General features: G+C 39.3%; 1 protein-coding gene across 1 annotated transcript in view; it reads right to left on the bottom strand.

Moving 5' to 3' along the window:
- Positions 1–665: 665 nt before the first annotated feature.
- ADAMTS6 (ADAM metallopeptidase with thrombospondin type 1 motif 6) overlaps positions 666–26,751 on the bottom strand; it is a 266,226-nt gene continuing 240,140 nt past the window's right edge. The window contains exons 22-24 of the mRNA XM_067730807.1: positions 19,569–19,745; positions 16,695–16,851; positions 666–3,808 (exon numbers count right to left, since the gene is read on the bottom strand). Of these exons, the coding sequence (XP_067586908.1) occupies positions 3,699–3,808; positions 16,695–16,851; positions 19,569–19,745 (444 nt within the window). The 3' untranslated portion in view covers positions 666–3,698. The remainder of the gene's footprint in view (positions 3,809–16,694; positions 16,852–19,568; positions 19,746–26,751) is intronic.

Raw genomic sequence — 26,751 nt, forward strand, 5'->3', positions numbered from 1 at the left:
ATATGATAGTATCCCCCAGTTCAGCAAAGCGGCTCAGCCTAAGAGGAAAAGTCTGGAGGCAGAAAAGTATGCTCATCATGTTCTTTGTTCCCAGTTGAGTCTGAGTAGAAAAACCCTTCAAGCATGAATTCTTTGTTCAGCACCCTTTCCACAGTGAAATATCTTGCGTCCTCTTCTATGCTAAAGAATTTACATGGAAGGCAAAAGAAGCAGGGGGCAAAAGAGTTGTGGGCCCTGTGACTGAAGGTATGTGGCAGTGGCCAATCTGGACTTCCTTTCTGGCCTTAGAATAGCTGGCTGGTGGCATCTGGGGACATAGCCCCACCAGAAATAACTGAGGCCTTGCATTTAGATGTTACTGAAATACAAGTAGGTGCAATCTCTGAGGAGGGTAATAAGAATGCAACAAGTGGGACTTCCTTGGCCGTCCAGTGGTTGAGACTTTGCGCTTCCACTGCAAGGGGCTCGGGTCTGATCCCTGGTCGGGGAACTAAGATTGCGCGTGCCACTCGGCGCGGCCAAAGAAAAGAATGCAACAAGTTATCGCAATCCTGTACACTACCTGGAAAATTTGGATAATGTAGTGTGGTATTGCAAGGGATAGAGAGTCCTCCTATTGTGAGTTTAACACCAGCTTTTCAGGGAATAGACAACTTCCATCTGAATCATTCTTACAAGCTGAATTTTATTTTTACTAAATTATCTATGTTAAAAAAAAATCTGTGCCTGGTGTGGAATTTCACTCCATCAAGTGTTACAATGACTTTTTCATTTTCATTACAAGCAGGAGATTGAATGTAGGACACGTGTTAGGAAACATGGCAATAAATTAGAATATAATTTACAAAAGCAAAAAAAAAGTAACAGTGTACCACATTAATACTGAGTATAAAATATAAGCAACAACTAATCACAATAATACAAAGGTAATTTCATTCTGTATTATTAAGGATACCTATGTGACATTCACTCAAATAATAAAATTCTTAATGAAATATAGACTCTTTAAGGAGTCCATTGGGTACGCTTACCTTGCCTTTTTTGGTGGGTCTTATGCCAGTGGCGGATACTGCTCTCGGCCACGGGGTACCAGTTTCCATGGGGTTCCCTAAGTAGCCTATATATATTTTGGAGGGCCAGCCATGGTGGCTCAGCATCTGCCAACAATCCTGTTGTCATCATTTAGGAATAGAGCACCATGTAGCCACGTGGTTGACAACAGAGTAGCAGCAGTACTGTGATGTGCTGTGGAATATGACTTTTCCTCACTCAGGTTTAAATTCAAGGCCAACTGAAAATTTAGTCCTGTTACAAATCCTGTGTTTGGTTCCTTCTAGAAAGGTAATCTGATGCTGTCCCCGGGAGTTCTCTGTCCCCTGGCCTTGGTGCCGTTGCACACCCCAGAGGGACACGTCTGCCCTCCTCTTCTAGCACCAGTTGGGGTGCTGCACGGGACTCAGGGGTATGGCCCTCACCATGTTAGTTCCCAGGTGAGGGGAAAAGTAGCCTTTAGTCAGTAATGTAAGGAATCTGTTTGAAATAAAAACATAAGCTGATATTTACGTTGGAGAAAAGCAGATCCCGATAGCAAACCTATGCTTAAAATGCCAGCGAAACCAAACATCTTTTGTTCGCTTATTTTATTTCACCAGGGCACATTAGCACCAAGTTAAGTGCTCTTTGCAAGGGGCCAAAGGAAGCCAGTGCTGGGTCCGTGCTGCTTGTGGCTGCCTGCCCTTCACTGATGGCTGAGGTGGCACTTGGGCTGTCTTTTCCAAGGCAGCAGAGACTGGGGTCCTGGCCACTCTTGTCTACTGTCAGTCGCTCTCTCTGGAAACTCAGGGACATGAGCTGTGGTGCTGAGAGAGAAAGCAGGCGAGGAGACTCAGATGAGGGCGACTGAGCACACAGAGCAATGAACGTCCCGTGCTGACTGTCCACAGCAAACCTGACAGTTTGGTTTTGAAGTCTGTGAGTCTCCCTTTCTGAAAAAACCTAATCAACCACTTTAGGTTATGGTGTATGTGATACACCTGACATGTTGTTTCAGCGCACAGTGATGGATTTAAGTCAAATGTACTCTTTAACTGCAAGTAGCAGCTTTACAAAGTAGCCGTTTGGGTTGAGTTTGAGGTGTTGGTGTCGCAAGGTGCACTCATGTGTAGGACACAAAACACATTCAAGATCCTGCTGCACGTGTTCAAGTACAAAATATTCATATAAGCAAGTACCCTCTTTTTTTTATCTCTTTTTAAAAATCTCACTGTCAAATCTCTTGATGAGTGTGATGTGGACTGGGAAAATGTGAGCTTAGTCAGTTTAATTTAGGTGGACTTGATTCTAGAATTTGACTTGCCCAAGAAATCGGGTTTCACATTTAATTGCCATTCAGAGTATCCATAAAAAATACAAAATACTTGGTTGAGTGACTATTAAATGATGCTTTATGATCTCTAGTCTTCATGAGTTTTTCTTCTTTGGTTATTATCCCTTGCCTACTTTAAAACTCATAGAAATAGCACATCTATGTGCAAGCACACTCATCTACCCACACACTCAAAAGCGCTCGCACACACACACACTTGTTCTCATATAAATAAATGCCCTTCTGCCATATCAAAGAAGGGACATCTGGAACCCATCATAATTGTCAGCAAAAGGGTCTGCCTGGTTGTCACTGAGCCAGTCTATCTTCTGCATGGTATCATCTCAGCAAGCTCAACATGCATATGCAACAATGCAATAGGGCAGAAGCCGTTCTGTGGCTGGAGAGGATGTAAACACAAGTGAGTTGGGGTGACTCAAATAAGAACTGAGGCATCCTGTGTGATGGCAGCAAAAGGCCTGGTACTTCAGTCTCTACCATACCCCAGGTCTGGCTTCTGCATGAAATTGAAATGTTTTTCTCTTAAAGTTTTAATGGAAATCTCAGCTTCACTTGCACAATGGCAAGTTAGCCACAGTCTTTTAGCAGTGAATTTATAGACTTGCACAGCTGCAGTAACTGATGCACTGCTTTAAACTAAGTCCTTCATTGTTGTTCAGTTTAATATAGTTGATATATGGCTCACAGCAGTGTTCAGAACAGGGGGATTATTCCTAAGGAAATTAAGTGGAATGAAGAAAAATAATACAAACTTTCATTACTTTTGATTTATAATTGCTCCTTAAATTACAGTTCAAAGCCCGTTTTAGAATTTAAATCGTGGTGCTGTTGTAGTGATAAAGTATAGTAAATATTTTTAAGCTATGACTTAAGATTTCTGAATCTTCTTTACTTCCATAGTTGACCAAGTCAAAACAGCTACATTTTAAACAGTTTTAAATACAAATGGATTCAGTGTCATTGCTAAGTCCATAATAAAAATTATCTTAATGGTCCAAGGAGGTAAACAGGCTATTGGATTTACTCGAAAGAACACAAACGTTCCACAGTAAACAAGTCTCCCTGTGTTGTTTGGATCTCTCCAATCTGGCATTCCCTCCTAATACCGTGTCCAGCACTTTGGATCAAAAAATCCCACTTCACAGAAGTTAAAATAATATTGAAATCCTGTCAGCTAGGGCTGACCAGTGGTTACGTTTTCCACAGGGTAATGCATTTGCAAGGACATCAATCCTCTTCCTCTGGGTGGCTCTCTGTGATGGATGCATTTCCACGATGAAATGACAAGGCCCTCTCTCTGGCTTTCCATGGGTCAGTGTCCTTGGCAGGTCTTACAACACATCTGTCTGAAGTATGCTCTACTGCAGAATTTGAACTTCAGCACCAGTGGGCAATAAGCCACTTTGTTCACATCTTTGCACTCTAATGAGTGAGGGCAGAAAAGGGAAAAAATTAGAGGCACAAAAACAAGTACATAAACAATGAGCCTGGATGTTCAGCAAGGACCACCCCCCCCCCACCCCTGCCCCATCCCGCCTCCTTGGGCCAGTGCACCTTGGCTTTCACATCCATGTGGTTTTTGTTTTTGTTTTCAAGCATACCCTGTCTGGTACACCCTACCAGAAATAGTTTTTTGATACATTTTAACACAAATTAAAAAAAAATGATTGCAAGGCTTTTCTCCCAGACTTTTATAAGTATGGTGTATGCCCACTGTGTCTTGAAAGAATTACCATTTGTTGGGATAAGTGATCACTTTAGACAGCTTGGAAACATGAGTCACTTTTCTTACAGCGCTTTTATTGCTTCTTTCTCAAGGGTTATTTTATTCAGCAGTGCAAGGTTATCCAAAATCAAACATGAGTTGCATTGTTTGATACCAAAGTACACATGTCCCAGGAGAATCGCTGCATCTGTGGGGTGTGGGGATGGGCCTCGGTGAATGAAAAGGGTTGCTGACAGTGGCCTAGATTCAGCAACTACACTAGACAAAGAGGAAAACTTTGAGGGGTTGGCCTCAAATGGCAGCAGTCTGTGGGTTATGGAAACATGTAGAAATGTCTTTTTTTAATTTGGAAGTGAGACATGGCCTTCTTTTTTCCTATGTGTGTTTTCTCCTCAGTACTAGAATTGCCACAGTTGAAGTCTGCTGTTCTTGCAGCCAGAAGGTGAATAAATGATTCTTTCTCCACCTCCCGTTGAGGCTGGTTGCACAAGATGGGGCTGAGGGGCCAGTGCAGAAAAAGAGACTGACCTTTGATTCTCAGAAACCCCTGCCACCCCATACAACGTCACTACTGCTAATAGTGATATTCCTCTCCAGTCCTCTCTTCAATTTTATCTGGGGATTTTAAAATACTTTGTAAATCTAGTAATTACGTTTGCCTCCCAGAATTAAAGTTCCACCCTCATTTTTCCAGGTGGTTATACTGAAGCATCCTGGGTAAACTGTTTAAGGTAATTAGAATCAGGCAGAACACTGGGAAATGTTCAGTGTAACAGTGTTGTTGTTGCTTCCTTGTTTATTTTTCCTGGCTTCAGAAATCCACTGAAGTTCTAAGAGATCATGTACATGGTACATGAGCCATATGGTAAACATGGAAAATTAAATGCAAAGAAATGGGAAAGTTTCCAGTTCTTATTATTAAAAAGTAAGGAAACAATTTTATTGATCTCACTTTCAAGGCTCTTTTGGTGAAAGACTGAAAATTTTAAACTGTAACCCTTACTCCTCTGAAAGCATAAGTTCTGCCACCATAGAACTCCCTTACTTGAAATTTGATTTACAAAGAGAATAACAGAAATTTGAATAGAAACTTTCTACACTAAGATTTTCAATAAATTTAAGTTTTGGCTGAAAGAAGGTAGGAGAGACATTAAAAATTTCTTTAAACTTTGTACTAAAAAAGAAGAAACTGGATGATATTTGGTGAATCAAGCCTGAATTTTAGGTGAAAATATCTCCATATATTTTATTTTATTTTTTCCATATATTTTATTTTATTTTAAAATTAATTAATTAAAAATGTTTTTTGGCTGCATTGGGTCTTCGTTGCTGCACATGGGCTTTCTCTAGTTGCAGCAAGCAGGGGCTACTCTTTCATTGCGGTGCACGGGCTTCTCATTGCAGTGGCTTCTCTTGTTGTGGAGCATGGGCTCTAGGTGCATGGGCTTCAGTAGTTGTGGCGCACAGGCTCAGTAGTTCTGGCTCACGGGCTCTAGAGCTCAAGCTCAGTAGTTGTGGTGCCTGGGCTTAGTTGCTCCGTGGCATGTGGGATCTTCCTGGATCAGGGTTCAAACCCATGTCTGCTGCATTGGCAGGCAGATTCTTAACCACTGTGCCACCAGGGAAGTCCCCATATATTTTAATTTGGAAATCACCTGTTATTTTTTTCCCCCTCTCTGTCATGACCAGTGAAAAGTAACCAAAAAAAGTTTAGACTAAGAATATTTTTGTGGGGAAAAAAAAGTTGTATCAGTGTTACCTAGAGGAATATATTGTCCAGATAATGCATTCATTAAAATGATGAGAAAAGCTAAGCATAAAGGATGAGGACAGCTGACACATATCACTCATCTTTAATTTCAAATCACCATCCTAATGGGGCAGCCCTCCAGCGGAGACTACCACTGTCATGCTCTGTTAACAGGGCTTGGTGGGACTGCTTAAAGTACCAAATAAACTTTGGCTTTGGTCTATTTTGCTAAAATATAGAAATGATTTAGTTGATAAATGGATAGAGGACGACCGGTTGTTTTAATAGTACAAGGAAATAAAATTAGAAGCCAGACTGCTGGGTTTAAGCCCAGCTTTACCATTTATGAACTTTATGACTCTGAACAAATTGCTTAACTTCTCTGTGCCTAAGAGGTTAAGCATCCTTATCTGTGAATAGGGAAGATGAGTGTTCCCACTCCCGCATGTAGCATGTGTATCCTATGATATCACCTAGCTCAGTGCATAAAATGGTCATTGGCTCTCAGTAAGTGTAATATACTGAATTACTATTATCATTATCACTATTAGTTATTATTACTACCTGATGAGAGTAAGTTGTGCTCTGAATTTCTCAACAAGGATGCAATATTTAGATCACTACTGAGAAAATGCTGCCCTATAGACACAAGTCAGTTTGAAGACAAAACAAAGAAGAATATTTCCTGAGGTACAACTTTATTGGGAGATTCATTACTCCATTTTTGGAAGAGTTTCTGAACCAGGAAAATTCTGAGATGAGCAAAATACAAGAAAATTCACAGATTTTTCTTTTGGATTTAGACTTTAGAATCTGATTAAATAGTAGACAATAAATAATGAATAAAATAAAATATTCATAAATTATTTCTTCCTCCAATCACCCCCTCCATCCACCCATTCAGGCTATTAAATACTCAGGGATTCAGCTCCTTAGGTAGGTGCTGTAAATGAGAAGCCTCCCTTGCATGCTGAGGCCCCAGCACAGCCCTTCAGCTAGGAGCAGTGTCCAGTCTAGGGGCCAGCTGGAGGCCAGCTGCCAGGGTGTCCCCCTCTGAACGTCCCAATACCTCTTTTAAGTTTGTTCTCAGCTAACCTGACTCCAAGTAACTTGAATGAAAGCAGGAATTCATTTGGGCCCTAGGAGCAGGATCAAGCTTAGGGAGGTAGGGACTGCTTATGTGTGTCCCAGGACTTGAGAGCACCAGTGGTGAGGGGTGGCAGATCTGGGGGTGAATTCTGGCACTACCTCCTCCCAGCATTTGTTTGTCCTTGGCCAAGTGACTTCACCTCTCTAAATCTCAGTTTCCTCATCTGTGAAATGAAGCCCATAGGATGTTGTGAGGCTTGTATGAGGTAACACCTACAGCACATGTGTGGCCCTGGCACAGAGTGAACACTCAGTTTATCAGCTCTTGTTACTGTTACCAATAACACATCGGAGAACAACCATCCTGTATTATTTCTCCGGGATCCCTGTCAAAATATATATAGGCTCTTCATTGGCACACATAAGCAAATTAATGAAAAGACTTTAACAGAGAGCAGGTAAATTATGATGAGGTAGGGAGAGATCTGAGGGAAGATCCAGGGTTGAGGATTGCCAAGAAGATAATGGGCCTTGATGAGATATTAAATGGTGATTCTTGGGCTATACAAGGACACAGCCTTGATGGAGTGTAGGGGGCTCCCATGAAGGTGGGGCCCTGAGGAAGGTCCCATTCCTACTTCTTGGTTTTGCTGTCTAGGGACTGCCTAGACTGGAAGAGTCAGTCTTCAGAGTGATGAAAACCTACTCACCAATGACTGGTCTTACATTCTTCAGATCTTTTAACTCCATGAGAGATTAATCTAGTAATAACATTAAAAATAATTTATCAAGTGCTTCGTATGTGCCTGGCATTGCCTTAGGCAGTTTTACATATTTATATACATTTAATCATTTTAAGTATATAAAATGTCAGCTTTACACTGATGGCAAAACTGAAGCTCAAAAAGGTTACGTACAAAACTCACTATGGGTCACACAGCCAGCTGGTCTAAGAAGTGGGACCAGAACTCAGGTTTGTCTGACTCCAAACTCTATTTTGGCAGCATTCTTGGCATCTTACTGCAAAAAGGTTTCTGCCTGTCGATACTTCTTATTCTTGGCTGATAGCTCTGGTAATTCAGTCTTTGGGGACATCCTTATCAGGAGGTTTGCTCTGCCACCTTAGAGAAGGGGTAAATTTTTTTTGAAAGGGGGCTTCTAGGTCATGGGCACTCAGAATAGCCTGAATACATTTCTCCAACTACCCCTTTCTCCCTAGATTTTGTAAAATTACACGAGTGAAAGGTCATTTTAACACACCTAGAAGTTTTAAAGCCCCATCATTACAGAAAGCTGAGTGTAATCTTAAAAATATCAGTACAAACTTTAAATTATACTGGTGCATTCAGCCCATGTGTCACTTTTTTATTTAAAGAGGACTAACCTGATAAGCCCTTGGATTGACTCACTGACATTTTGCTGATGTACGTAGTTGTGAGGCCTTAATTATAAAACTTACCGTTTACTAGTCTGTCTGCCTCATCCCCAAAGCCCATTTAAAATATTAAATAGCCTTTTCATTCCTACCCTTCAGCCAATACACAATACAGGTTACATTTGTGATAAAACCATTCTGGAAATGTTGTGCATAAATTAAATCACATTTTCCCACTGAAATCAAAACAATAACAGACATGTTTTGATTGAATTTCTGAATGATCCTCAGTTGGTAATGATTTCTAGCTGATATCTAAAATATCTAAATATTGGTTTCTCTATACCCAAGTAATACATAATCTGCACATAAACAATTATACTAGGAGAGTTACTGAAAGGAATCCTTTAGTTCAAGTAGAATTTTTTGTAATAACATAATCACTTTGTAACTGATCTATTTTGAAGGTTTGATCTTTACTATCACGTTTTCTTCACACAGATACACTTGTATCTACTGCTTTTTAAGTAGCAGAATCTGAGCCAGCAGGGTCAAAGATTTTAAGATGAAGGAGCCCGATTTTCTCTTCTACTAACTTCATGTACCAGTTAAGTACGCTCTAGGGAGAAGAATGACAAGACACTCTTTCTACCTTTTTTCTTCAGAGTCTATCAGAAGGATGAGAGGTCCTTACTGTGTGGTTTCTAGGAAATATTTTGTGGACCTAACTAGTCTCTCCTTTTTTTACATCTCCTCTCACCTCCCTGCCTGAAAATAAAGTTTCACTTTATCCAAGGCTAGAGATTTCTGGTGGGAATGACAATTTATGGACTATTCCTACATTTTCTCAGAGAGACTTAGGGATGTATCAAGGGCTGAAAGCCAGCTCGTAGGCCATACGATGTGAACTAGACCCATGATTAGAATCTTAAGCAACTTGCCAGGTATGCTGGAGTGGATCTCACTGGTAATCTGGGTTCTGGTAGAGTTGAATGATAAAATTAGACAACCTGTTTCATAGGCAACACATGAATCTACTTATCATTGAAGTACCAGTGAGTTTTTCCCCAGGTGCTTTACATTAATATTTCAAAACTCTGACCTAAAAGACATGATTTCAAAATACACTGAACATAGGCTTATAAATTTAGAATGCAATTGGATGGGGATTCATTGTGACTTTGATGGCTTGACTTAATGCATGGAGTATAAGAGCAACTGTATTTCTGTAAATAAACTGTATCCATTTCAGAAAATGTTGCCAAGCCTGCCTAAATCATATCAATGGAGGAGGTGGGATACACAGGGACATAGCCTTCCATGACCAAGTTGGACCATTCAGCATCTTTCTTTGGAGAATGCATGTTCTCTGTGCCTGTAAGTTCTTTCTGAAATTCAGAGGGAGAGCACAGTAAGCAGAGAGTTTTGACTCTCACCTACAGGTCTATCCTTTGGATTACAAAAGTACAACCAGCTGTACCTCTGTCAAACTGCCCATGGAGACGCAGAGCCTGGTGAGAAGTGAAATGGTGGCAAAGGCTGCGCATGTGCATGTGTGGTGCAGGAGTTGGGGGCGGGGGATGTGAACTCAGCATACTTTTCCTGATGAAACTGTACCTGAGTCCTTGATATTTTACATATTCAAACTGGAAAAGGATGAAATAACATGTTTTGCCTAGGAACCTGACAGTATTCATTGCAGTGGGAACAGTCCACTGACTTTTTAACCTTGAAGCAAGGTGGTATCAACTATGGAACTTTATTCTGATTCCATCCTACCATGGACTAAGCCACTTCTTTCTCTCCTTTGCTTTCTTGGTTTCTTCTTACCCAGTCTTATTCCCTGGATGCCACCCACAGTCAACTTGAGGTGCTTTGATCCCAATGCAAATCCAGGGTTCCCTCCAAACCAGACAGTTGGGAACGTAACCCTGAATGCTAAGGTAGATTATGACCATTTTAAAAACTGGCAACAAAAATGTCTGGTCTTCCTCACCTCCTTGAAATCACAGTTCAAATGACCTTCACCATTCATTCCTTTCACTGATTTTAATACATCAGAAGCCACCTTAAAACCCATATTCAGTAGCTGTTTTGTTCCATGGATCTCAGGAGGTTTCTGGAGCTGCTTAGGCTCTCTCAAAATCATGTACTTGAGGGAGACTGAGACCCGCCAAAGCCACCGTTAGACAACCTGGTCTGGTAAACCAATGTATACTAACCACACCTTTCCTGCTCATCTTTCCACACCATGAGTCATTATTTGGCAGCAATAACTACTAGATGACAGAGTGCCTTGTGCTATTGAGAAGCTGAAAAGACTCACCAAACTACAAGGGAACCTGAAACTGAATAAAGATGAATAAAGTGGAATTTGGGATAGAAATTCAGGTGAGCTTGAGTACGTTAGTCTCAGCTGCCCGATGTACTTTAAAAAATTACTGAGTAGTATTTCAAATGCAGTGATACCCAGTGTGTCTATAATTCACTCTTAGCAGCAATGTAGTGTTACCCTCATCAGTGGCAGTCTGTTAAGATCAAGCCTATAATGCCTTCACTCTTAGCCGAAGGCTTTCAGGAATGAAAAGCTAAAGTAGATGTTAAACATGGCAAATTATATCTTCCTTCTTCCTCCTCCTAGTTCCCTCTCAATATTTACTTTTAATTTCTTGATGCTCCACTTCTGATTTTCTTTCTCTTACTATCCTTTGTTGCCTTAATCTTCCATTTATTCAATCAATCTCTATTGTTTATTTTTATTTTTTAAAATGTTATTCAAATTCCACTATTTTATTATGGCTTTCGGGGACTAATGTGCTTAATTTCCATATAGATGCCTAAATTCCTCACCATGATTAATAGTATCCAGTTCCCTAAATCTGAAACTTGGGGGTCATACTGAACATTTCCACATCATATTCTCATCCCTATGTCCAATTGTTCATCAGGATCTTTTTATTCTCCTTTCCATTTTATTCTTTTTTTCCAATTCATTACCCTCTTTTTTTTTTTTTTTTTTTTTTGCGGTACGCGGGCCTCTCACCGCTGTGGCCTCTCCCGTTGCGGAGCACAGGCTCCGGACGCGCAGGCTCAGCGGCCATGGCTCACGGGCCCAGCCGCTCTGCGGCATGTGAGATCTTCCTGGACCAGGGCATGAACCCGCGTCCCCTCCATCGGCAGGCAGACTCCCAACCACTGCGCCACCAGGGAAGCCCCATTACCCTCTTTTTGATCCTTGCTATATCTGCCTGAGTTCAAGCCTTCATCATCTCTAGCCTGGACTCTTAGAACAACTTTTTAACTCTTCTCCCACACAAGGCTATCTTCCCTCTGCCCCTTTATACACCGGCCAGCCTAAGTATGTCACTCCCCAATTTCCTTCACTTGTTCCCAGAACTGGTGGATAGAGTCCTAACTTCCTTCCACTGCATACAGGACCCTCCAAATTAAGTCCCTGTCTCTTTCTTTGTAGCCTCATCTCTACTACCTGTTCATATGCCACCCTCTGCAACCATACTGAACTATGTTTGACTCCACAGCCCCGTGACTGCACACAATCACCTTCTGCCAGCGATGCCCAGCATTTCAACATCTTCTTGGCCAACTGTTTCACACCTTCCAGTGCCCTGCTCAAGCTTTCCTTCTCTATGATGCTTCTGCTGAATAACCCCTTCCTCTGTGTACTCATGGTAGTTTCTTTCTACCCCTATTACAGTACTGCCCATATTGTGAAAATTATTTGTTTGCATGTTGCCACCCCTCCTAAACTGTGCTTCCTTTGAGGACAGGAACCTTTCCTAGTCTCAGTGGCTGGCACATGGTAGGTAGGTTTGCTAATTAAATGACTTTATGGTTGGATGACTGGAGAGAACATTTTTTAAACACCACCACCTTGACGAACGGGCAGATAGATATCTATGTGATAAATCAAGTTCAGTAAAATGCTAACGGTAAAATCTAGATGGCGGGTGTCCACTGTAAAATTCTCTCAACTTTGCTGTATGTTTGAAACTTTTTATTATTTTAATAATAAGATATCAGGAGAGGAACCATCTCCTAAACTTCAGTAGTTGAAACAATACCCAAGATTCTATCAGCGGCCCGTGTTACCCGTAAAGATCCCAATGAAAGACTGTATTTTAGATCCCAAGAGAGCTCTGTTAGTCCTACCCTGTCTTGCTTGGAGTAGAGATGAACTAGTTTCTCAATAGCCTCCTTTCCAAGAGTCAAGGGAACCTGATTCCAGTAGAAAAAAAGGGGTCCTCTTCTACGTCCTGCATTAACCAGAACCTGCTCCTTCCCCCACAATTGGACTTGCCTCCCAAGTTCCCCTTTGTAAGAGGCACTTCCTCTCTCCCTGATCGGACTATCAGGTCACTCTCACATTACTTTCATGCAAGAGCCTCTTCTCTTTTAAAATCCATGTTATCTGGCCGTTTCATATCTCTATGGATGACGTTATAACTTCAATCAACTGTTTCATCCTTTTTCTCAGGGTACACACTGGGTTTTTCCAACCACAGATTACAACTGGCTCATGGACCACTTAGTCTATGAAGCTTGCCTTGATCCAAAATGTTAAAGTCATCAGTCATTCATATGAGCACTCTTAGCACCTGTGTAAACCGCTCCATATAACACATTCTACCTTGCATTTTTAAAAAACGAAGTATCTTTCCCGTAAGACTACGAACTTATAAGTGTTTGGAATTTTCCATAATAAATGGCAGAGGCTGGCCGCAGCAAGCATTCAATAAGTAGCTTCTGATGAAATGAACAGATGGTTTCAGGTATTTAAATATATTCAGTATATACTATTGGGAAGCTAAAGAGAACACAAAACAAGTTACAACAGATATACTGTTTCTACTTTAATTCTAATTTTATAAAAGAGAGTGATCGTGTCTTAAATGAGTCAACAGCTTTAGGGAATAACAATTCTAAGATTAGTCATACTTTGCAGGATTAATAATTTCCTAAAAGTTTCCTCCTTTACTGAGAAGGATAAAAATATTGTCCTAACTGCTTACTTCAGATTAATATTAATAAAAGGTGATTTGGCCAGACAGAGATGACTATGAGGTATTTCTCCAAATAATCCAAGAAATATCAGATTAACACCTATCCATTTTAAGAGAATTTCTTTAAGGCAGAAATAAGTGCAGTTGCAAATGATATTCTTCCCACTATAAAAACAGCACTACATTTTCAGCTGCAAAGCTTATGTATGATAATTATCCACTATAGAGAAGCATTTGGAGAAATTATTAAAACGGCCTAAAATGAAGTTATGAAGATAACTTCAACATATATTATTGTGGGCATGTCAAAAAAGCCAGTTCTGGGACTTCCCTGGTGGTGCAGTGGTTAAGAATCCGCCTGCCAATGCAGGGAACACGGGTTCAATTCCTGGTCTGGGAGGATACCACATTCCGCGGAGCAACTAAGCCCATGTGCCACAACTACTGAACCTGCACTCTAGAGCCCACGAGCCGCAACTACTGAGCCCACGTGCCACAGCAACTAAGCCTGCACACCACAACTACTGAAACCTGCACGCCCTAGAGCTCACGTGCCACAACTACTGAGCCCATGCCCCGCAACTACTGAAGCCTGCACACTCGAGGGCCCGCGTGCCGCAACTACTGAAGCCTGTGCGCCTACAGCCCATGCTCTGCAACAAGAGAAGCCAACACAAGGAGAAGCCCATGCACTGCAACGAAGAGTAACCCCCACTAGCTACAACTAGAGAAAGCCTGTGCTCAGCAACAAAGACCCAACGCAGCCAAAAATAAATAAATATATATATTTTTAAAAAGCCAGTCTTTCAACAACCATTAAGACTTAATCTTTTTCTTTTTAATTTAATTATTTTATTTTATTTTATTTTTGGCTGCGTTGGGTCTTTGTTGTTGCACGCAGGCTTTCTCTAGTTGTGGCGAGCGGGGGCTACTCTTCCTTGCGGTGCACAGGCTTCTAGCTGCGGTGGCTTCTCTTGTTGTAGAGCATGGGCTCCAGGTGCGTGGGCTTCAGTAGTTGTGGCACACGAACTCAGTAGTTGTGGCTCACGGGCTCTAGAGCGCAGGATCAGTAGTTGTGGTGCACGGGCATAGTTGCTCCATGGCACGTTGGGATCTTCCTGGACCAGGGCTTAAACCTGTGTCCCCTGCATTGGCAGGCAGATTCTTAACCACTGCGCCACCAGGGAAGCCCCAAGACTTAATCTTTTGACAGTCATGCCAGAAGTGTCTGTACTTCATAATCACAAGCTCTGTTTTCACGTTAAAATTCCTGATTTTCTTTAACATCTTTATTGGAGTATAATTGCTTTACAATGGTGTGTTAGTTTCTGCTTTATAACAAAGTGAATCAGTTATACATATACATATGTTCCCATATCTCTTCCCTCTTGCATCTCCCTCCCTTCCACCCTCCCTATCCCACCCCTCTAGGGGGTCACAAACCACCTAGCTGATCTCCTTGTGCTATGCGGCTGCTTCCCACTAGCTATCTATTTCACGTTTGGTAGTGTATATATGTCCATGCCACTCTCTCACTTTGTCACAGCTTAAAATTCCTGATTTTAAAGAGTGAATTACAAATAGCACATAAACGTAGTTGAAAATGACATGCCCTAGGGCTCTTCCAAATCTAGGTTCAAATCCTGACTCTACTACTTCCTACTCTTGTAATGTGGGTAAGTCACTATCTCTCTCTGTGCCTTAGTTTCCTCATCAGTAATACCAACTCTCAGAAGGTTGTTATCACGATTATATAATACACACAGATATTTATGTATATGAGATATATAAAATGGATAATAAATATAAAGGGCCTAACATAATACACAACATAGTTTAATATGATAGTTATATCCTCTCATCCACCTTAACCTTTTATCTTCCAACTCTGAAAAACAGACTCCCAAACCCACATGACTGAATACCAATAATTTACAATACATAAAGACTTGTTTGCTACAAATCTTAGAGAAAAGAGATTTTTAAAATTTAGATCATTTAAAGAAAATAGTTTTGCTATGAAAAGTACTTCTGTTTGTCACAGATTTTGAGCCCTTCTCAAGAGAAGGAAAGCTAGATTTCCAGAACATCCCTTGCCAAAGGGAAAAAAAAGGAAATGGCACTAGAGCCAGAGATTTTGCAAATTAAAATTCTGATTTTGAATTAATATAGGGTAAGGCTTTACTTCTTTGAAAGAGTAAGTTACACAGTAAGTATATTGTGTTGAGGCTCAGATATAAGAACCAGGCCACTTGCAAAGAATCAAGTTTTCTGCATCTTGTCGTGCAAGATGATTGCTCTTCCTAAAATGAAATTCCTTATGGAAACACTGAAAAATAGGATTAAAAAAAAATCCCTCAAACTGGATAGATCTGATAAAAAGAAACAATTTCTTTTTAATAGAATAATGACCATATCATTTTCATTTGAAAAGTAGTCACAAATTATAGTCAGCATAGCTCTTTATTTTTGTTTTGTTTTTAAAGCAGAGTCCGATGGCTGGGTTTCTTACATAATTAAAATTCATGGCTTCAGATGTTTGTATATTTGATCATGCTTCCATTTTCATGTGAGAAGGCAGTCTGAACTTCCTGACTATGCCATTTTTGTCTCTACACTCCGCATAGTTTCTGTTATTATGCCTTGCACATAGTAGCATTCAGGAAATTTCAATGAATGCTTAACTGAATAAACAGAGTACCTTTATTTAAATAAGATATAAGAAAATTCAGGACTTGGATGGGCATCTGCTGTTAATAAAGGGATTTCCCCATATATAACAAAGAGAAATTTCAGAGTCTGAAGACTTTTGTCCTCCTATATAAACAGCTATATAATAACCTTCTATTTTTCTTCAAGGAGAAAATTAGCATTTGTAACATAAGTAGTTTCAAACATATGCTTTCATTATATGTATCACAAGCATGAATTTTAATCTTTACAATAGCAGAGGTCCATTGTTGTAGCCAAAAAGAAATAGACGTTTTCAGTTTTAAGCTTGGTTCATTAGAAATCATCTCTATCTTTCTAGCACAAGTCAAACATAGAATGCTAGGTTGGACAGAACCTTAGAGATTATCCACCCCACTCCCTCAATGCATAGGTAAGTAAACTTAGCTCCAGAAAAGTTGACTTAATAAGGTCATACAGTTAATGGAACAGTCTGGAAGAAAACTTAGGTTTCCTGATTACATATCCAGTATATATGTAGCTTTCACAAATGCTCTATGCAGACACACTACCACAGTGGTTTTATGGGGCTCTTTGAACTCTGGGAATCAGTATAGGTGAACCACTAGAGACCAGAGGCCCCTTACCTTCTATACTGGAGGTGCTGGGAAACTTACCTTCAGTACTGGAAATGGGGGTACTGTCACATTTGCTTTCACACTGCTGCATCGATGGAGGTCGAACAGTTTCTGGACAGTCACTCGATGCCTGTCCAGTGTAGGAAAGACACTGCACAGTCCGCATTTGCTGTCCAAGTCCACACTGAGCAGAACACTAAACCAAAAGATAGGGAGAAACAAAATACTGACCTCAACAATTTTCAGGAGGTAAAAAAGATACTATGTCATTTCAAACACCATAGATATTAGCTTTTAAAGCCCATATGTAGTTCACCTTGGAGAGGTATATGATTAGGTCATTCTATTACAGAACTGGTTTAGAAACTCAAGGATCATGTTATTACCCTAGAAAATGGAAGCAACTTAGTTTCCAGAAGACAACAGTTGGAGATTTTGGGGCTATTATTTCAATAGTTCCAAGCAGTGCTGGTGAACTTAAACAAGAGTATAATGAGAAAATATTTGTGATGAAGTAGAATAATCAGAGGTTCTAGGGCTGGGACATCACTATTGCTGCCTATTTATATATTATAGGTTTGTGGGAAAACAACCTGATGGTCTATTGGAGTGCTCTTAATCTGATCAAAATATTAGTTCAGTATAACAGCAGTGACTGCTGTGGGGCCTGGTGATGGGACTAGTTTGGAAAAAAAAAAGGGCATAAATAAGTTCCTTGAGTTTTGTGAGGTATGTTCAGTCACACAAATCTGAGACAAATCTGAGAAGAGGTGTGGTGTTAGCCAATTAGCACGTCTCCCTCTCCTTTTTCATCTACTCGGAGATTCGGTTACTTTAGAATTGAAGTTACTCTCTGAGGGGCTTAGTTTCAGCTGGGACTGATCAGCTGTCCAGGCTGAAGAATAAAGCTGTGGTCTATTCTTTGGGACTGCCACCCAGAATACCAGAAAGCCTGTGAGATTTGGGATCAAAGGGATGAGGAGCTAATTGTGCAGAGACAGGTGATGGTGATGTTTACAAGGTAAACAAACCGAGGCCCTGTTGGATTTATTTGCAAAAACTTTCAAAGCACTTACAGGACTTGCAAGGATATTTACAGATACTTTTAAGTTTCTAAATACAGAATGAAAAATAAATGCACCATAAACATGTAGTAAAGCATCTCTGAAAATGTATTTTCACTGGTTAATTTCAATTTTAGGAAACTGAATTGAAAATATAGAGGAGAAGAAAAGGACTTGACAATATTTAAAAGAACAATCTCAAACTGATAACTGTAAATTTGGTGAAATTATCAACACGCAAAAACTTTCAAATGCCCTTTATATAAGAGTGAATTGCAACAAAGAATATATAAGAAAGGAAATTCCTAGCCGGTTTAAATAAAAATGATAAGAGCATGTCTGTACTGATTCTTTTTTTTTTTTTTCCCCCGAAATTTTTGCTTTAATTATCCATATATATGTGTGAACATGGTCATTAGATAAACTGTATTTCTAACTATAAATCATAATCAAAAAGACTTGAAAGCTATAGCTCTATACTATACATTTTTTTTAAACATCTTTATTGGGGTATAATTGCTTTACAATGGTGTGTTAGTTTCTGCTTTATAACAAAGTGAATCAGTTATACATATACATATGTTCCCATATCTCTATCAGTTATAAATTGTGAAACTGTCACACTTCTACAGAGAAAGACATTGCATTCAATGTTTACTTAAGCTTATGATGTATATTCCATTTGAGCACTTTGTAAATCAAACTAAATACTGTTATACAAAAGTAAATTATTAATTATTTGTTAGACAATGCACATGTTAATTATTTTATGATCATACTTCTTTTGTTTCCCCACAGGGCTGAGCACAGAGCAAGTATATTTATTTGCCTTAATGGAGACTGAAAATCTTTGCCCGCTCCCCGAAGAGTCTGTAGATACTGCTGCACTCTAGCAATATTGAATTTTGGCCATAATTTTGGTAACTACTTCTATGAAATGCCATTATTAATAAGTAATGGCAGGCCCAGAGCACAAACAAAATCATGCTGGTGTAGTTATATGCCATTATGATTTATTTGGGTCTCAGATATTAGAAAATGACCAGCTCAAGGTTAATTATAAAGCCTCAGTAAAAGGGCATTGATTCACTAGAAATTTTCTTTCTGGAGCATTATTTTTTAACATAACCTAATAAATTTCCTTTTTGACATTCAAAAGAACAATACTTAATTTTCCTTCTATCCAAATATATCAATTTGCTTTTAAAGGATTTAAGGTGACCTTCAGCAAGATAAGACAATTTAAAACTGAGAAAGAAGAAAGAAAAAATAGGAATTGGAACATAAAATAGAAATGAGTCCAATCAATATAAAAGTACATACTAAAAGCCCTATATACCCGTTTCCCAAATTCATAGTCTCCATCAGCTAAATCCATTGAAGAGTAAGTATTAATAACATTTCAAAGATTGTCAATCGTATTATCAAGCTAATTAAAACCTCCACATCTTTTCTGTGAGGTTAAGAGAGGTCATTTTGCAAGTGGGAAAGCTAAGACAATGGTGTTAACTGATCTGGTCTTGAATTAGTTGAGGGAGTTGGCACTAGAATCCAACTTTTGGTAGCTTGTTCAAATCTCTGGCCATTAGATTATTTCTCTTTAATTTTATGTTAAAATGTTAGAATCCAAGGAGTAGGTGAAAGTGGGAAGTGTGTAGGTATGGGAGAAACATGGCTCAGTGTGTCTATGTGTGACTGCTGCTGCCTATGCACTGTCTCACACTCACATCTCACACCTGGATCTCTATGTGTTATTACTCATCTCTTGAGCCCCTACAATGACCCAATCAGGAACCTCAAGTGTCTCAAGGTGCTGCTTCAGCAGGAACGCACAGTCCAACTGCCCTACCTGGCCCCAGTCTCCTGTCACCCAGCGAGGAGGAGGACAGCGGCCCAAACTGCAGCGGATGCGGACAGGGGGTTTGCTCTCCTCGGAACATTGTGCTGCTGGGAATGTTTTAGAAAGGTCACTGCTCTTGCACAGAACAATCCGATGCTTGAATCCTGGACCACATTTGGGAGTGCACTGTAAATAAAACAAATACTAATGAATAATGATAGTCTAAAGATAGAGAAAAATCTGAGGAAAGTCTTTCTCCAAGTAAATGTGTGTTTGGGTAAACAAGATACACACATACTAAATTCTAGGCAGTCTTACATATATGAAAATTCCTTAAGTTTTTAAATAGAAGGACTTTTATCTTTTTCCCTACGGTCTTTAAGAGCTAAATCCAAAGTCTGCTTTTCTTGGCAGCATACTTTCTTCTTTTATTGTGTGTAGGCTTATTCCGTGATTCCTCCCTATTCTTGGCCATATTCAGTTGTGATAAGATTCTGCTAATTTTTGGAATGTGGAATCCTTGGTTTCTTACTTGCTAGGTGTAGTCTTCTGAAAAGAATTCTTATGTTACTAGTAGACCATCAGAAGTTGTCTTTGTGAAGCAAGCTAAGGTTTGATTTAGATGTGTACGGTTGTCCCTCAGTATCCGCAGGGGACTGGTTTCAGGACCTTGGAGGCCACCAGAATCCATGGATGCTCAAGTCCCTTGTATAAAATGACAACACATACCCTCCTGTATACGTTAGATCATCTTTAGATTACTTACAATACCTAATACGATGTAAATGCTATGTAAATGGGTGCCAGTGTATGGCAAATTCAAGTTTTACTTTTTGCAACTTCCTGGAACTTTTCTCCCAAACATTTTCAATCTTTGATTGGTTGAATCCATGGATGTGGAACCCAGAGATATAGAGGGCCAACTGTATTCTTAGAGTGTGCTAGCTAAGGATACATGATCACAGGTAAAGGTTTACTGTACAGAAAATCTCTAGACATTTGCTTGTCCATCAGTTAAACATAATGAACTTGACTGTTCTTTAGTTGGACCAGTCTGCTCTTCATACTGAGGAAAAGATCCTTCTTCCTATGTCATGAAGTCTATTACTTACCTCTTTTCCAAGTTAATTGGAGTGCTCTGTTCTAGAGCCACCTATTCAACGTGGTGGCTGATTGAAGTCCTCCAGCTTTCTCCCCTGCACATCTGAGCCCTTCCTTATAATCTGTACTTCTTCTCAGTGAAGTGAGACCCTTACCCACAATATTTTGAAGCCCTGTTTCTATACCTTTCATTCAAAAGCCATTTCCAAATTTCCTACAGGAACTACACTAAACTGGGGGGAGGGGAGACCATAAGAATGAATAAGTCAGTCTGTACCTCAAGGAGCTCACAATTTTAATGTAGGAGATAGATAGGTGAACACAAGGTTAAGTAACATAAAAGAGGATGCAAGAATATATAAATTCTTGTGCCCCTAATCATCAATTTCTTATTTTATAATTATGTATTCATAAGTCTTCTCATTCCTACCAGACTATAAGCTCCTTAACATTATTTCATTTCTGCTTCATTTTCGTACACAACCTCACCCCCAACCTCAGGATACAGCAGAGGGTTTTGAGAAAGCACTCTATAAATATATACCCTCCTTTATTTGTGAAGATGACAGTTTTGATTTACTTTTAGGTAAATCAACATGTACCAGTTGTGGGATGGGAATGTCTTCTTGAACAATGTACACACCCCTGAGTGGCTTTGTCAGGGGTAAACCTTGAACCTGGTTCATGTCATGGAAAGAAAGAAAAATATTAAAATTCTTTCAGGTGTAAATCAAGGATCTCATGAACACTCTTCATCACAATGAATGTGGTAACGGAGTGCATTTCCTTCAACTTAGAAAACGTTACATTAAGATGCATTTTGAAGGAGAATAACATCCAGTTCTTTCCAATATGGTTCCAAAAAAGGTTTTAGTTAGGGATTTAGAAATCAAGAGAGAAATTCCCGATCCCTGTTATTCTTTTTCACAGCCAAATCAACATCCTTATTTCTAGCTGCTGCCTCACTCTACCCATATACTCAGTCATCTGTTGATTTCTCTTTGTCTCCACTGCCACTAACCTTACTACAGACAAACATCACTAGCTACGTGTAACATTGCAATGGCTTTCTAACAAGTCTCCTGTTTCTTGTTCTTTCCTCACTCCAATCCACTCTCTAAAGCACAAATCCAGTTATATTCTGTTCTGATTTTTTAAAAAATCCTTCAGTGGTCTTCAAGATAAAAATTCAAACTCTTTAAATATCTTACTATACACTGATAGGAAGCCTCTGCTTACCTCTTCAGATTCACCTCTCCATACTAAACAAGATACAGTATTCCTAGTGCCAGCCCAGTGCCAGGAGCAGAGCTAATGCTGCTGCTGCTACTACTATGACTACTGCTGCTATTAATAATGATAATATTGATAGCAGCTGCCATTTAATAAACACTCTAGATAGCTGTGCTAAGTGCTGTAATTCACACAGTCTTCACAAAAATCCTGTGAGATGACAATTATTGTTCTGTTTTTAAAATGAAGAAACAACCCAGAGTAAGTGATTGGTCCAAAGTCATGCAGTGTTTAAATGACAGACCTAACGTTACCACCTACTTAGTGCATGTCAAACACTACACCACGTACTTTGCACATATTATCTCATTTAGTCCTCACAACAACCCTGTCACTTTATATATCAAGAAACCAAGACATGCAACCCCATCCTGCAATCATGCATTCTGTAGAATGAATAAAGCCCTGATTCGAGTCTCTTGAGCTTGTCCCACTTGTGTCTGGTCCTCTTGACTTCTCACTAAGTCTCTTCCACCGTCCACCAGTGTTAGAAGACACAGCCTTAGGGGATTTCTGTCACTCTCTTAATGCTTAATATTATTATTGATAATGATACCACTACTACCTTGTATTCCATTAGAGCTTCACAGTTCACAAAATACTTTCAATACATTATTCTCATATAAGTTTTTGAGTCTTGTCACGGGAAAGTTTAGGCAACTTAATCAAGGTTAAACAGATAGCAAGTGGTAGAGCTGGAACTAAATCCTAAGCCTTCTGATCTATACTTTAGCTCCTAGCATTGGCAGAAACAAACTCTTGAGAATACATAAGAAGTATTAATTATTATAAAAATAAATGAGATAAAGTACAAGGGTATGGAAGGGTATTTCAGACTTTAGGGATAGAGGCAGAAACACGTAGGATGTACAGGGAATTCAGTTTAGCATTTAGTATTCAGTTTTAGTATTTTGAGGCTATGATTAATTTTCTATATTGGGAAAATTTACTGAAAAAGGCACTTGTGCCATTCCCCTTCCCTCTTCTCATTTTAAAAGCATACATATGTATATTAAAGACTGGGACAAAAAAATGTCTGTCTGTGTATAACTGAATCACTTTGTTGTACAGCAGAGATTGGCATAGCATTGTTAATCAACTCCACTTCAATACAAAAATTAATTAAGCCTAGGACATAGGTCTCTTGCTTATTCTAATATCCTTTTCCAGTAGCAAGAAGCTTCTGCTATTATTTTAAGACTGAAGTAACATCTAGCGGTCTTTCCTAAGAGCCTATGCCGAAGTCCTGCTTACAGTTCTGGGAGGCAGACAATGCAAAGACAGACAATTCATTCATCTGTGTCTGAGAAGTCCCCAGGGAATCAAAGACAAAAAAACAAATAAGATTGATGATAATAGGGAGAAGAATAAAAAGAGAAAGTAACACTGAAATTTATTAAGTGCCAAGCAGCGTTCTAAGTCCTTTGCATGTCACAATCTACCTAATCTTCATGGAAACCTCACGAAGTGCTGTTTTCACACCCATTTTACTAGTGGGAAACTGAAGTACTGAGAAGTACAGATAAATTCAGATGGCAGCTCTGAAAAAGATAATGCTCTGAAAGGTAAATGTACAAAGACACAAACCCTCTGTGGGACAATGTGAAGTTATACGCAAAGCTTAACATATGTCATCTTCTATCGAGGCAAGAAATAATTAAGAAAATTATAGCCCAAGCTCCACTAAATAAGTCACAGATATTCTATCCTATAGCACTGGAAGTAGAGATCATCAACTGGATTCTCAAAATAGTGAATGACTGAAAACTACATACTGATTCAATGAATATACCAGCCCTGAGCCCTGCAGATCTAGCCACAAATATTACATGTCTATAGCTGGAATCTCAACTCTGGTCTCTGCAAATATTGCACTTCTAGAGCGTGACTGTAAAATGAAATGTCTAAAAATTGCTTGTAAAAAATAGTAAAGTCACAGGGATGCCACTTAGACCAACTTCGTTTTAAGTAGAATTCTATCCTGCAAATTCTTCTGACCTTATGTCAGAGATGTTCAAGCAGAGACATCCCTCAGCTTGTTCTTATTTTTGCTTCTTCCCTCTGCTTTATTTAGCTTACATTACATCTTTGCCTCTCTAGCCTTCTGATGAATAAATATGTTTATCTATCTGACAGCCTCAGTTTTATTTAGCTACCTAAAAAAATACGAAATCCTAGAAAAGCAAGCTGCAACCACAATTATGTATATGATTAATAGGCATTAAATTAATCATAAGTGATTCAGAGCATGTTTCAGAGATAATCATTAGTCTATACCCATGTAAAGGGTATATTTTTTACACACTTTTTGAGTATGCAGTAAAATTCATTAGAAATAATTAGAAATTGAATACTTAGTAATAAAAAGTCATTTTTTTAGACTAAAGTCTAGTTATAAATATCAAAATTCATTCAATTCATTCTCGTAATAAACCATTAGGTAGCTGGGTGGAAGATAATTCAGCAGAAAATGATTCTTTAGTAAAATTACTTCTCTCACTATTTCTCCTCATTGCAGATAAATATCTTTTTCCTTCTTTTATTCATATAATCAGAATCTTACAATTATTTAAAATCTGACCAGACCATTTGTTTTTTGTTCTCATCTCAGTGGGATATAGGAGGTGATTTTTATGAGAGATACATTTATACTTCAGTTCAACATTCTATGATTAAGAAGCAAAAACATATTTTGCAGAAAAAACATTTGAAACCACACCAGGGAAAATAATTTGGCTCTCACTTGTAAAGGATAGAAACATTAACATTTTGGGGTTAGCCTGAATTCTCTCTGGAGAGGTGGGTTTAATTTACTTAGTTATGGCATCAGAGTAGAACCTAGGAGTAAACAAGGTGACAGCACAAGTATCTACTAAAACAAAGAACAGTGCCTCGGTAGGAAGATTGCCCCCGCCCCATCCTTCTTAAAGTAATGCTACCTAAATGTAAATCCCATCAAGTCAATTGAGTATGATGCCAGTCATCTATTTGTCCAAGAATAAGTACAAGAAACAGAACTTTTTCAATGGGTACTCTGTGGAGTCAAAAGAAACCATTCCTATACATCAAAAGAATGGCTAAGGATTGCTGGAGCCCATTCACAGTACACAGCAACACTTTAAGAGTCACATGCCAAGAGAGGGCAAAAACAGAAAGCCATTTAAGTCCAACATAGCATGGGTGATCCCAGGAGTGAGGCTAAATTGTAGGAAATGGGAAAGCCATGGCTTCATTAGTTTCACAAAGACTGCAGAAGAGCCATTTTCCACCAAGGCAATTTGGCTTAAATTTTTTTTTTTTTTTTTTGCCATAAGCACTGGGTGAGTTTCACTGATGGGGAAAATGAAAACGGTTCCTGGCTTTGCAACAATGGAAATTTTACATTAGAGAAGCCAGCAAAGAAAAGAAAAAGGTCAGAGGGTACATTCCTCTTACTGAAACATGTTTTCACCAGTTGAACCTCACCCTTGTTATTAGCAGAGCTCAGACAGCTGATATTTGGAATTGGGAAGGGGGCAGAAAGAGGAGGGAAGTTTTCATGGGCGTGTGAAAAAGATATCGTGTGAAACATCTTTGCAAAAGTTAAGTGAAAGAGGTTGAACACTGCCTGCTCTTCTGCTGGGACCTCCTCTTTTCATTAGTGTGAGATGTTACATTCCTCTGAGAAGAACAGGTTCCTTGTTCTCACTTTGTTCTCCATGGCTACTCAGACGTTTTTTTCACTTAATGCTATTTACTTTTACTTATTTTTAACTTATCTAGAGAAGAGATAGGTTTTATGGTAAAGGGAAATGGAAGGGTGAGAGTGCACCCTCTCCTTTGGAAAATAAACAGGAGAGACTGAATGGGGACAAAAATCATCTCTTTCCTCCTGAACAAAGGATGAAGATGATGATATAGATGATGTTCAACTAGAATCTTTGAGACGGCAATGGCAGGATTTCCTGACTCATGCTCACCCCAGAATAGTTTTCCTGTGTTGTCTGTGGAGAGACAACAGGCACTATTTTTTGGTTTTTTTGGAAGTGATAGTCCCAACATGTGTACTCTATGCCCCCAGCTCCACTTCTCTCCCCTAAGCTTTGACTCAGCTATCTTAAAGAAGATAACAGAAATGTGATTAAAAGTCCCCTTAACTTAAACATATTTCTCCAGGCAGCTTCCAGGAGTACCTAACAGCCTCGCAGAGCCATTTGAGCAAGCCACTTCTAAGACTGGGTAGATGAGAAGCAAAATGCTAAAAGTAGGGTAACTACAACCTGTATGAAGTTGAATTAGGAAGAAAATCTTAAAATGGTATTTGGAATGGAAACATACAGTAATATATATAATCTATTCCTTAAGGTGATTATATTTGGTGTTTTATGTTAAAAATATAATGATACAGAAAAATGTAGGTCCAGAGACCAATGCGAAGTGAGTCTGCACATGAGAAGATTTTGGCGTTTTAGTGGTCAGCAGAAGTTTTTTCTAGTTTCTGGTTTTGAACTTGTTGATTTTTCTCCACTTTTTGTAGAATGATAATATGGTATAAAGTTCTGTATTCAAGCCTTCTTGTTACCTATCACTACTTTATTCAATCTTATCTTCCATTTATTCTTTAAATTTTATTTATTTATTTATTTATTTTTTTATGGCTGTGTTGGCTCTTCGTTTCTGTGTGAGGGCTTTCTCTAGCTGTGGCAAGTGGGGGCCACTCTTCATCGCGGTGCGCAGGCCTCTCACTATCGCGGCCTCTCTTGTTGCGGAGCACAGGCTCCAGACGCGCAGGCTCAGTAATTGTGGCTCACGGGGCTAG

Source organism: Pseudorca crassidens, chromosome 3 (assembly GCF_039906515.1).
Source record: "Pseudorca crassidens isolate mPseCra1 chromosome 3, mPseCra1.hap1, whole genome shotgun sequence".
In the NCBI taxonomy this organism is placed as follows: Eukaryota; Metazoa; Chordata; class Mammalia; order Artiodactyla; family Delphinidae; genus Pseudorca; species Pseudorca crassidens.